The sequence below is a fragment of the Microtus oregoni genome, unplaced genomic scaffold (genome assembly GCF_018167655.1).
Source record: "Microtus oregoni isolate MIOR12 unplaced genomic scaffold, Mior012 000031F_ref0000149, whole genome shotgun sequence".
Classification (NCBI taxonomy): domain Eukaryota; kingdom Metazoa; phylum Chordata; class Mammalia; order Rodentia; family Cricetidae; genus Microtus; species Microtus oregoni.
Window position 1 is genome coordinate 13666969 of NW_024543090.1, and position 13887 is coordinate 13680855.

General features: G+C 40.1%; 1 protein-coding gene and 1 pseudogene across 1 annotated transcript; one reads left to right on the forward strand and one right to left on the reverse strand.

The window, feature by feature from the left end:
• Positions 1-13887, reverse strand: part of LOC121465632 — a 553860-nt pseudogene that overhangs the window by 534566 nt on the left and 5407 nt on the right.
• LOC121465628 (olfactory receptor 4F15-like) lies at positions 10268-11203 on the forward strand. The gene has a single exon (XM_041678912.1). The coding sequence runs from the start codon at positions 10268-10270 to the stop codon at positions 11201-11203; it is 936 nt and encodes a 311-aa protein (XP_041534846.1).

Below are 13887 nucleotides of genomic sequence, written 5' to 3' on the forward strand. Positions count from 1 at the left end.
CAATCTGAAAAACAACATGAAAACACCAGAATCCAATGATCTTACAACAGAAGGACTTGAACACCCTAACACAGAAGAAGTGGAAAAAATTGAATTTATGAAAGCAATAGAGTCCCTACACAACATGTAAAAAACGCCCTTATAGAAATGGATGAGAAGTATAACAAAAAGTTTGAAGAAATGAGTAAATACGTACATGATACCCTGGGAAACCAAGAAAAAACGATCAAACAGGTAATGAAAACAGTTCAAGAATTGAAAACTGAAATGGAAGCAAGGAAGAAAACAAAAAACTGAGGACGAGCTGGATATGGAAAATCTAGGTCAATGAGCAGAGTCTACAGAAACAAGCATAATCAATGAGAATACAAGAGATAGAAGAAAGAATCTCAGATTCTGAGGACACCATAGAGAAAATAAATGCTCTGATCAAAGAAAACTGCAAAGCCAGCAATTCTCATCACAAAACATTCAGGAATTATGGGACACAATAAAAAGACCAAACCTAAGAATAATAGGAATAGAAGAAGGAGAAGAGTCACAGCTCAAAGGCCCAGAAAATATTTTGAACAAAATTATGGAAGAAAACTTTCCCAACATAAAGAAAGATGTTCCTTTGAACATTCAAGAAGCATACAGAATATCAAACAGACTGGATCAAAGAAAAACATCCCCTCACCATATAATAATCAAAACACAAAATATACAGGTTAAAGAAAGAATATTAATAGCTGCAAAGGAAAAAGGGCAAGTAACATATAAAGGTAAACCGATCAGACTCACACCTTACTTCTCTATGGAAACCATGAAAGCCAGAAAGTCCTGGATAGAGGTACTGCAGAAACTAAGAGACCATGGATGCAAACCCAAACTACTATACCCAGCCAAGCTATTGTTCACTATCAATGGAGAAAAAACAAGACATTACAAGATAAGAGCATGAGCAAGGAATTCAGGTCCGCCAGGGGCGCACCCACACACTGAGACAATGGGGATGTTCTATCGGGAACTCACCAAGGCCAGCTGGCCTGGGTCTGAAAAAGCATGGGATAAATTTGGACTAGCTGAACATAGCTGACAATGAGGAAGAATGGGAACTCAAGAACAATCGCAATGGGGTTTTGATCCTACTGCACGTACTGGCTTTGGGGGAACCTAGGCAGTTTGGATGCTCACCTTACTAGACCTGGATAGAGGTGGGCGGTCCTTGCAATTCCCACAGGTCAGGGAACCCTGATTGCTCTTCGAGTAGATGAGGGAGGGTGACTTGATCGGGGGAGGTGGAGGGTAATGGGAGGCGGTGGTGGGGTGGAGGCAGAAATCCTTAATAAATAAATAAATTAACAAAAAACCGGACTTGCTGAACATAGTGGACAATGAGGACTACTGAGAACTCAAGAACAATGGCAATGGGTTTTTGTTCCTACTGCTCATACTGGCTTTGTGGGAGCCTAGGCAGTTTGGATGCTCACCATACTAGACCTGGATGGAGGTGGGTGGTGCTTGGACTTCCCACAGGTCAGGGAACCATGATTGCTCTTCGGGCTCATGAGGGAGGGGGACTTGATTGGGAGAGGGGGAGGGAAATGGGAGGCGGTGGCGGGAAGGAGGCAGAAATCTTTAATAAATAAATAAATTTTAAAAAAGTTTAAAAAAGAAAAATAAAAACAATAAGAATAACCAGAGTAAGCCGGGCGATGGTGGCGCACGCCTTTGGTCCCAGCACTCGGGAGGCAGAGGCAGGCGGATCTCTGTGAGTTCGAGACCAGCCTGGTCTACAGAGCTGGTTCCAGGACAGGCTCCAAAAGCCACAGAGAAACCCTGTCTCGAAAAACCAAAAAAAAAAAAAAGAATAACCAGAGTAAACAACCACTGGTCATTAATATCACTTAATATTAATGGGCTCAATTCACCTATAAAAAGGCACAGGCTAAAAGATTGGATACGAAAACAGGATCCAACATTCTGCTGTTTGCAAGAAACACATCTCAACCACAAAGACAGGCATCTACTCAGAGTAAAGGGTAGGGAAAAGGTCTTTCAAGCAAATGGTCCTAAGAAAAAACCAGGAGTGGCAATACTGATTTCTAACAAAACTGACTTCAAACTAAAGTCAATCTGAAGAGATTGAGAGGACACTTTATACTCATAACAGGAACAATTCATCAGGATGAAGTCTCAATCCTGAATATCTACTCCCCTAATATAAAAGCACCCACTTATGTAAAAGAAATATTACTAAAACTCAAGGCAGACATCAAACCACACACACTAGTAGTAGGAGACTTCAACACACCTCTTTCTCTGATGTTATAACTTTAAAAAAAAAATCTAGAAGCACAAAGCTACATGTACATAGAAGAGAAAACACACACTGCTTGCCTTCTAAGCCTAGGTTGCCCATTTCAATATACTTTTCCTAATTCCATTTACCTGCAAATTTCATTTTTCTTTACTACTACTGAATAAAATTTCACTATGTATGTGTGTCTATATATATATATACATATATCACGCTTATATAATGTGTTCTTCTATTAATAATATATGAGGCTGATTCCATATCCCCTCATTTTATAAAGGGTAGCAATGAACATGAATGTAAAACAGGTTCCTCTGTAGGGTAATATAGAGTCCTTTGGGTGATACTTGGGAGTGATATAGAAGACTCTAATTTTTTACTTTTTTTAAGTTAAAGCCAATATTATAGATTATTCTTTATTTTCTGTGTGTATAAACATGCAAAGAAACAAGAATTTTATTTCAACAATTTACTTTTTTCTCTGTGGCTTATAATAGGTTTCATTTCTTTTTTGAAGATCTTTTTGTTATTTTTATATTATTATTACAAATTTTCAGCTCCTCCGATTTTCCTTTCCCGGCCCCCATTCCCCCTCCCCCTCCCCCTCCCTCTCCAGTCCAAAGAGCAGTCAGGGTTCCCTGCCCTGTGGGAAGTCCAAGGTCCTCCCCACTCCATCCAAGTCTAGGAAGATGAGCATCCAAACAGGCTAGGTTCCCACAAAGCCAGAACATGCAGTAGAATCAAAACCCAGTGCCAATGTCCTTGACTTCTCAGTCAGCCCTCATTGTCAGCCATGTTCTGAGAGTCCAGTTTGATCACATGCTCTATCAGTCCCAGTCCAGCTGGCCTTGGTGGGTTCCCATTAGAAAAGCCCCACCGTCAAAGTGGGTGGGCGCAACCCATGCGGTACTGACTTCTTTGCTCATCTTCTCCCTTGTTCTGCTCTTCATCTGGACCTTGGGAGCTCAGTCCAGTGCTCCAACGTGGGTCTCTGTCTCTATCTCCATCCATCGCCAGATAAAGGTTCTGTGGTGATATGCAAGATATTTATCAGTGTGGCTATAGGATAGGGCCAGTTCAGATGCTCTCTCCTCAGTTGCTCAAGGAACAAGCTGCAGACATCTCCTTGGACACCTGGGGACACCTCTAGAGTTCAATCTCTTGGCAACCCTAAAATGGTTCCCTTAATTAAGATATATACTTCCCTGCTCCAATATCTACTCTTCCTCCATCCCAAATGTCCATTCCCCCAAGCTCTCCCCATCCTCCCCTTCTCACTTCTCTCCCAGTCTCCCCTTACCTCCACCCCACCCCTACCCCCAAGCTCTCAATTTTTGCCTGGCAATCTTGTCTACTTCCAATATCCAGGAGGATAACTATATGGTTTTTTTGGGTTCAGCTTCCTATTTGGCTTCTCTGGGATCATGAACCATAGGCTCAAAGTCCTTTATTTATGGCTAGAATCCACTAATGAGTGAGTACATACCATATTCATATTTTTGGGTCTAGGTTACCTCACTCAGGATAGTGTTTTCTATTTCCATTCATTTGCATGCAAAATTCAAGATGTCGTTGTTTTTTACCACTGAGTAGTACTCTAATGCATATATATTCCACACTTTCTTTATCCATTCTTCCATTGAGGGGCATCTATGTTGTTTCCAGGTTCTGGTTATTACAAATAATGCTGCTATAAACATAGTTGAACAAATGCTTTTGTAGTATGATAGGGCATCTCTTGGGTATATTCCTAAGAGTGGTATTGCTGGATCCTGGGGTAGGTTGATCCCGAATTTCCTGAGAAACTGGCACATTGATTTCCAAAGTGTTTGCACAAGTTTGTATTCCCACCAGCAATGGATGAGTGTTCCCCTTACTCCACATCCTCTCCAGCAAAGACTATCATTGGTGTTTTTGATTTTAGCCATTCTGACAGGTGTTAGATGGTATCTCAAAGTTGTTTTGATTTGCATTTCCCTGATCGCTAAGGATGTTGAGCATGACCGTGTCTTTTGGCCATTTGAACTTCTTCTGTTTAGAATTCTCTGTTCAGTTCAGTACCCCATTTTATATATTTTACATCAAGACCACAGATTTTCCTCTTTTCTCTCCACCTATTCCTTCCCTACAAAGTTACCTCCCCAACATATCCACTTTTCCTCTGTTTCTGTTCAGAAAGGGGCAGCCTCCAATGGGTATCAACAAAACATGGCATATCAAGTTGCAGTAAGACTAAGTACTTTTCCTTGTATTAACTCTGGGCAGGGCAACCTAGTATGAGGAATAGATTCCCAATGGCCTGTAGGTATTAGGGACAGTCCCTATTCCCATTGTTAGGAGTCTCATAAGTAGAGCAAGCTATACAACTGTCACATATATGTAGAGGGGTTAGGTCAGTCCTGGAAAGGTTCCCTGGTTCTTGGTTCAGACTTTGTGAGTACCTCAGAGCTCAAGTTAGTTGTTTCTGTGGGTTTTCTTGTGATTTCCTTGATGCCTCTGGCTCCTACAATCAGAAGGATTTATTTCTAAAGTAGTTCTATTTTTGGTTTTTGAGAAGTCACCAGACTAATTTCAAAAGTGGCTATAGTACTGTACACTCCCATCAGCAGTATATAAAGATTTCCCTGTTTTTCTCCCTTCTCTCTCCCCATCTCCCCTTCCACCAACACCTACCCAACCCCTACCCCCACCCCTTTGCTCCCAACTTTTGCCCGGCAATCTTGTTTGCTTCCAATTTTCAGGAGTATCTATATATGTTTTTCTTGTTATATGGCTTCTCTAGGCTTACGAACTATAGGCTTAATGTCCTTTGTTTATGGCTAGAATTCACTAATGAGTGAGTACATACCATATTCCTCTTTTTGAGTCACTTAGGATAGTGTTTTCTATTTCCATCCATTTACATGCAAAATTCAAAATGTCATTATTTTTTACCGCTGACTTGTTTCTACTGCATGCACTGGCTTTTTGGGATCCTAGTCTATTTGGATACATAGCTTTTTAGGCCTGGATGTAGGGGGGAGGGCCTTGGACTTCCCAAAGGGCAGGGTTCCCTTCCCCCTCTTAAGGAGGGAGAGGGACAGAAGAGGATGAGTGGGGGAGTGGAAAAAGAATGGGAGGAGGGGAAGTGCAAACTTTTAATGAAACAAAATAAAAAAATAAAATAAAATAAAAAGATTCCCCTTTTCAAAATCCACTCCAAACTTTGCTATCCTATCATTTGTATTCCTGATGATGGCCGTTATGACTAGGTCGAGGTTGAGTCTAAAAGTAGTTTTAATCTTCATTTTCTTGAAGTTCCTAAAGGTGCAACAGTAAGCACTCATATATTAAAGGCATCCAGCTTCTAATTGGGCTTAAGGTCCACTCTACAGAATGGAAACCATGCCTGGTACTGCAAACCTAGCCAACTACCTAGGACCAGTGAGATCATAGATCTCAGAAGAAAACCTACTACCTCCATTATACTAAACCATCATAATTCCCATCTGCATTCATCATATTTAGCTTCCTATCCACAGATACATGCAGCTCCTGCTCCCCAAAGAATATTCTCTAAGGAACAAATGGAGGTCATTTCGAAAAACCACCCAAGGCCAAAATGTAAAGATCAACTGATCGTGGGGAGCACAACCCCAATTGCTATATCTGCAACACAAATTCTCCACCTACAGGGAACAACCTGGAAGAAGAACAGAAATATGGTAAAAGCCAGGGAACCAGGAATCTGGTGTGATATTATGTCTCCTAAAAATGACAGGGAAAGTTAGCCCATGATTCCTCAATAATGCTGATGCCAAAACAAGACCTGAACAAATACAACAACTATAAAATATAACATAGAAGAGGAAGCTCCATAATGCCTTAGACAAAGAACTGTAGGCAACTAAGGAATGCTGGGTGTGAAAACACAGACTTCCCCATGAATGAGCCCCAGTTGGTCAGCTGTGAAATCATATGCATACCAGTAGCAGGAAGCAAACTGAGCAAGTAATATTTTATGGTGGTAATGTAATAGTAACAAAGAAAAGGAACCTTGAATTTGAGGGAAATCAAGTGGGGATAAAGGGAAAGAACTGGTGGTTGGAAAGGAAAGGGGAATGATGTAATTATATTTTAATTTATACACAAGTATCATATATAAATATATATAAAATATATGGTCACATATGTTATCTCCATGAATACTTAAAAATGAGGTAGCTTTGATTTAAGTGACTACTCAATGTTACCTTATTATGCAGACCTTAGATCTTTTACATTCATATATCTTTCTGTCTCTCTCCCATTCCCTCCTTTGTGATTCATTTAAAGCTTCCTCCTTTGACTTGCCAGGATTCCAGGTAACAATTCCCTTGCACAATGAGTTCATATTGGCCATCCCAAGTCTCTGTGATATCATTTGGTCAGTACTCCTCTGTGGGCCAATTAGCTGTGTCCCCACAGTAGCAGCCCTCGTGGAGATGCTTATACATGAAATAATGCTACTTCTAATCAAGAGTATACTATGCTTAAGTCTTTGGAAATAAACCTTTAAGAGCACTAGTGACAAATATAGTAATAGCCTATTATAGTACAATATCTAAGGTTCCAACTAGCCAGTATTAAATAGATTTATTCTGATGATAGATTATTTTCTATAGAAATCAATTAAATATTATCTTGCACCAGAAAAAATGCCTCAACTTAGGTTGATGAGCAAAAAATAAATAAAGAAATAAACAAAGGAAAAGAAGAAAGACACAATATCTAAAACTTAAATTACTTTTTAACCTCTAAGTTTGAGATGGGAAAACAAGGAGCTAGAAGTATAGGAGGCAGCCTTAGAAGTGTAAGAATTTACTCTCTGCATCAGAGTGCTAAGAATTGTCTGTTCTTTGAAATGCCAAAGTCTTCATGTGGAAATAGATAAAGATGGCCTGGAAACAACCAGGATGTTCTGTGCTGCAGGTATTAAATGGATTGCTCTCCTTCATGTTTATTTTAAGAATCATTGTGAATAATAAGATGCATCTATAAGATGCATTTGAAGAAACCTAAGAAACCTAGATCTTATGAATGCAGCCTGCCGTCTCTCTCAAGCCTGCCTTCTCTCATTAAGGTCTGCCAAACACACTGTGAGTCACTGTAAGGCAGCTAGACAACCACTAAGGAGCAACACACAACAGAATAGTCATGAGAAAAGGATCAAGTCTCCTGTAGATATTGAAGAAGATGCTCATCAGACTCTCTGGATTCCTACAACTCACTATTCTGAAATGTCACTTCTACTCTCATGGTCTTAATTCCTCCAGGAAGGGACAATAACAACTACTCCTGCAGTAGTTACAAGTGTCAGACAAGATAGTGTGTGGAAGTATGGTGTCATGTACATAATTGATGCTGGTTTTGTTTTAGACTGGGTTATTACTGTCATAGGAAGCTCATCAATCATGAACTGCTGCAGAGTGTCCTTGGCTGTGTTAGGAAATCTTTAAGCTCAGATATGAGTTGTATATTGAAAAAGAACAAGAGCTGTACCTGGATCTGCAGCCTGGGTTCTGATTTCCTTCAGACTGCAACCCTCATCAGGCTGACTCACAGGTATTGTTTCTACTTCAGAAAATTTATATGACCACATTCCTTGTTTGGCAGTCTTACTATTTTTTACATTGTGTGTGCTAATGTAGAAGACTAAAGGGTACTGAATGTGTTACTACTTCAAAAATTCATTGAACAATGGGTATAGTAGACATCTAGAAAGTGTTTGTTTATTGATGACAAATGGCTATGATAAGTGACACAGTGAATTTATAATGACATTCTAACTATAACAAAAGAAATAAAAGGTAGATTGATCTGAAGAAAGGTCTTCTTTAGAATATGAAATGCAAATAACTACAAACAAGGGACAAGAGTGGAGATAGCTGCAACCCAAAGAGAAGAGGATACTATCGTTATAAAGAGTTTCATTGCTTTTGTAGTGTTTTCTATTTCCATCCATTTGCATGCAAAATTCGAGAAGTCATTGTTTTTTACCGCAGCGTAGTACTCTAGCGTGTATATATTCCATACTTTCTTCATCCATTCTTCCATTGAAGGGCATCTAGGTTGTTTCCAGGTTCTGGCTATTACAAATAATACTGCTATGAACATAGTTGAACAAATGCTTTTGTCATATGATAGAGCATCTCTTGGGTATATTCCCAAGAGTGGTATTGCTGGGTCCAGGGGTAAGTTGATCCCGAATTTCCTGAGAAACCGAAACACTGACTTCCACAGTGGTTGCACAAGATTGCATTCCCACCAGCAATGGATGAGGGTACCCGTTCCTCCACAGCCTCTCCAGCAAAGGTTATCCTTGGTGTTTTTGACTTTAGCCATTCTGACAGGTGTAAGATGATATCTCAAAGTTGTTTTGACCCACACAGGAGCACTGGACTGAGCTCCCAAGGTCCCAATGAGGAGCAGAAGGAGGGAGAACATGAGCAAAGAAGTCGGGACCACGAGGCGTGCATCCACCCACTGAGACAGTTGAGCTGATCTACTGGGAGCTCACCAAGGCCAGCTGGACTGTGACTGAAAAAGCATGGGATAAAACCGGACTCTCTGAACATGGCGAACAATGAGGGCTGATGAGACACCAAGGACAATGGCAGGGGGTTTTGATCCTACTTAATGTGCTGGCTTTGTGGGAGCCTAGCCAGTTTGGATGTTCACCTTCCTAGATATGGACAGAGGGGGGAGGACCTAGGACTTAACACAGGGCAGGGAACCCGGACTGCTCTGTGGACTGGAGAGGGAGGGGGGAGAGGAGTGGGGGGAGGGGGAGAAGGGTGGGTGGAGGGGGAGTAGGGTGGGAGGAGGGGAAGAAGGGTGGGAGGAGGGGAAGGGAAATGGGAGGCTGGGAGGAGGTGGAAACTTGTTTTTTGTTTATGTTTTTTTTTCTTCTTTCCGCAATAAAAAAAAAAAGACAAAAAAAAAGAGTTTCATTGCGTGGCAGACTAGTATTCTATTATAAAATAACCAAAATGTTTGAAATCATTCTTTACCATCTGCACTCACCCCTTTAGTTTTGCAGACAATGAAATGGGAGACAGGCAGTGAGTGAAGTGTGGAAGGGGTGGAAGAAAACCTTTCTTTGAGTTCTCAAAGACTCGAGGCGGGCATTATGTTTTTCTCACTCCAGATACACTGTTCTTTCCACCATACAATGAAGTATTAATACACAAAACAGGGTGGAAATGATCTTGAAGTATCAATCATGTAGAATTTTTTAATAAATTTTATTATAAAATGGATTTATATGCATTTTATTCACATAATCCATGTATTGCTGCATCCTACAAATCTTTTCTGACCCAGTTCTTACCCTGCTGCATCTACAACCTAGACTTTAAAACTTTTGCAGTTTTGTTATTAAAGTGGGGTGATGTTATGGTTTGTGCATTATCTTCTCACTGTATATGGAAAAAGGTGAATATGGTTTGATAAAAGATTAACTGTGAGACAGCCTTTATGGGAGTACTGTACCACTTTGCTAATTGGAACAATCAAAGAGGTAAGAAACCTAAAGGTCCACAGAAAGTTTTGGGGACACACCTTGGGCAGGAGCAGGAAACTGGATTAGAGAAATCGGGGGGGGGGGGTTCTTCTTATTTCCTTTCTCCCGTGTGTCTTATTTCCTTATAGCCTCATAGTCTCCTCATAGCCGTTTGTCAGGCCGGTCATTTGTCCTCTTCCAATACTTATTCCTAAATATTCCCTATCTTTATTTGGATACTGTTAAGAAATACAGGATGTTAGATGTGGTGGCTCATGGCATTGAATGAATGCCAATTTTCTGCAGTTACACTGAGGTGAACTGACTTTATATAGCATTTTACAGTGTGAAACTGATGTAGTCATTAATTGCGCATTCAGCTTGTATTTTCTCTTCTCTAACTTTTTCAGGTTTTATTGAATAAAGCTTTATTCTCCACTGCAATGGATGGAAACAACTACTCTGTTGTATCTGAATTTGTGTTCCTGGGACTCTCCAATACATGGGGAATCCAGTTGCTTCTCTTCTTCTTTTCTTCTGTGTTCTATACAGCAAGTCTGATGGGGAACCTCCTCATTGTGTTCTCTGTGACTGCTGACTCCAACCTGCACTCCCCAATGTACTTCCTGCTGGCCAATCTCTCATTTCTTGACCTGGGAGGTTGCTCTGTTGCAGCACCCAAGATGATTTATGATCTTTTTAGAAAACACAAATCCATTTCATTTGGGGGTTGTATAACTCAGATCTTCTTTATTCATGCTATTGGGGGTACAGAAATGGTACTGCTCATAGCTATGGCTTTTGATAGATACGTAGCCATATGTAAACCTCTTCACTACTTGACTATCTTGAGACCAGGAATATGCATTTTACTTTTGTCAGTAGCCTGGATCCTGGGACTTATCCACTCAGTGGCCCAACTGGCTTTCGTTGTAGACTTGCCCTTCTGTGGACCTAATATTCTGGACAGTTTTTACTGTGATCTCCCTCAGCTCATTAAACTTGCTTGCACAGAGACCAACAAATTGGAGTTTATGGTCACAGCCAGCAGTGGACTCATCTCCTTGGGCTCCTTCTTCATACTGATATCTTATATCTTCATTTTGGTCACTGTTCAGAAGCACTCTGCAGGTGGCATATCCAAGGCCCTGTCTACTTTGTCAGCTCATGTGACAGTAGTGGTTTTATTCTTTGGGCCATTGATCTTCTTCTATATCTGGCCATTCCCTTCATCACACTTAGACAAATTCCTTGCCATCTTTGATGCAGTCCTCACTCCTTTTCTGAATCCAGTCATCTATACGTTCAGGAACAAGGAGATGAAAGCAGCGATGAGGAAACTCTGCTACCAGCTTCTGAGTTACAGGGAAGTATCCTAAATAATTTGTTTTAAAAAAAAAAAAAAAACATTAAAAATGCAACTCTACACTCAATGGCCATGAAGAAAATGAAGTCAATGATATTTCAGCTCTCTATTAGTTTGTGAACCAGGTTACATTTAGGAATTTACCAGTTATTATCTATAGTACCTTAATCAATATGCATGAGGGGAGTTTGAATTAAAGTTTCTATGCCCACACCTTGTACGGGATGCTTTCTACAAAATTATTAGTAGTCATAATTTTGTACAGTATTTAACTTTGATGATTTTTCAAAATAAATTAGGAAGTGTTTTCACTTGTTCCTTTTATAATTACTATATAAAATACCTCAAAATAAAGTGATTTTAGCCTCAATCTACTTTCTATAGTGTTCTTAACCTTTCCAAAAGAGCCTAACAGAGAATATGTTCAGCAATTTACTGTTGAAGATGAGCATAACTCCTTTTTATTGTTATATTTTCCTGTTTTAATAAAAAAATTCAGTGGTGGTGGTAAAATTGATGCATATGGGGGCAATAGTTGTGGTCGTAGCTGAAATAAAATAATAAATAGGCTCCTAAAAATCCTCTAAGGGTGTTGATGGGGTGTAAGCTATGCCAGTTTCAAACAGGCTGCAGAATGAGACACTAAGAGCAAGAGTGATGATAATATGACATAAATTTTGTGTCAAACTATCCTGAGTGAGGTAAGCCAGACCCAAAAAGAGGAACATGGGATGTACTCACTCATATTTGGTTTCTAGCCATAAAGGACATTGAGCCTATAATTAGTGATCCTAGAGAAGCTAAATAAGAAGGAGAACCCAAAGAAAAACATATAGGCATCCTCCTGAATATTAACTTTCATCAGGCGATGAAAAGAGACAGAGACAGAGACCCACGTTGGAGCACCAGACAGAAATCTCAAGGTCCAAATCAGGAGCAGAAGTAGAGAGAGCACGAGCAAGGAACTCAGGACCGTGAGGGGTGCACCCACACACTGAGACAATGGGGATGTTCTATCGAGAACTAACCAAGGACAGCTGGCCCGGGTCTGAAAAAGCATGGGATAAAACCGGACTCGCTGGACATAGCGAACAATGAGGACTACTGAGAACTCAAGAACAATGGCAATGGGTTTTTGATCCTACTGCACATACTGGCTTTGGGGGAGCCTAGGCAGTTTGGATACTCACCTTACTAAACCTGGATGGAGGTGGGCGGTCCTTGGACTTCCCACAGGTCAGGGAACCCTGATTGCTCTTCAAGCTGATGAGGGAGAGGGACTTGATTGGGGGAGGGGGAGGGAAATGGGAGGCGGTGGCGGGGAGGAGGCAGAAATCCTTAATAAATAAATAAATTTTAAAAAAAAGAAAATAATCCAAAGCTACAGAGAAACCCTGTCTCGAAAAAAAAGAAAATAATAATTATAATACATAAAATGTAAAAATTATATATTATGAGATACATGTCATATTTCAATGTATTTACATTATATAATGTTTAAATTCATAAAGCATAGTAGTGATTTTCCATTTCTTTTATGAGAAAATATTCAAATGCTTTGTTGTAATATTTTAAAATGATAATACTAACATTATATACAGGCAAAAAAAATTTGTTTCAAATTATTAAACATTCAATTTTATAACCACACCACTTGGTACCTAGACATCCCAAGACCTCCTCCAGTGTTTAGGTTGGTGAGTACCACTGTCCTGCCTACTCTGGTCACCCATGCCTGCACCGTAGCCAACCCTTGGCTTCCACCAGGACTCTCTCTACCTGCAACCACCCACAGGTCCCTTCTGCGCCATCTCCAACAATTATTATAAGTATGTAGCATTTCAAGTTTTTTATATGCATTGATACTAGCAAAACAATATAGATAATGTTTTCATTCTTGTTTTATAGATTAGGGAACTAAAAGACAAAAAGACTTACTAATGAGACCAAAGACAACAGCTGGCAAGATCTGAGCTGTAAAACCAAGCAACCCTGTTTTGAATCAAAAAAAAAAAAAGAAGAAGAACTCTACTGCCTGAAGGAAAGAGAGTCCCTTCATCTGCTCTTATAAATTCTAAGTACATTTTCATATCTACATAGAGCACTATAAAATAGTAAGCAAACTACAACTCACTAAAATATGCTATTTGAGATTTACATTCCGTCATTTTAATATATCATCAAATATTTATATCTTTACTATTTGAAGAGGAAAAGATTGAGCAGTAAATTTTATGATAAATAATTTTATTGTCTTTCTTCCTTCTCCTCAAGTGACCCATTAATCACCACATTTTCTGGTTGGCTCTGGCCGAATTTCTGTGGTCCTTGGAAACAATTCCCTTGGTCAAATGTACACAGAATGGCAATTCCAGAATTCTATGACAACACTGAAATGACTTCCCCCGGCTGCTAATTAATTGTCTTTCCCTCTATGGAGGTATTAAACTTGACTTTTTATGCCAAGTAATTGTAGTAATAGGGGCGGCGGGGCTGCGTCCCCAGCACCCCGGCTGTCTGCCCGGCTAGCTTATGCCCAAAATAACAACACACAAACTGTATTCATTTAATCACTGCTTGGCCCTTTAGCCCTAGCCCTTACTGGCTAATTCTGTTATCCCGATCAACCCATCTCTAATAATCGGTGAGCACCGGTCTTACCGGGAAAGGTTCAGCATGTCTAACCTGGCGGCTTGC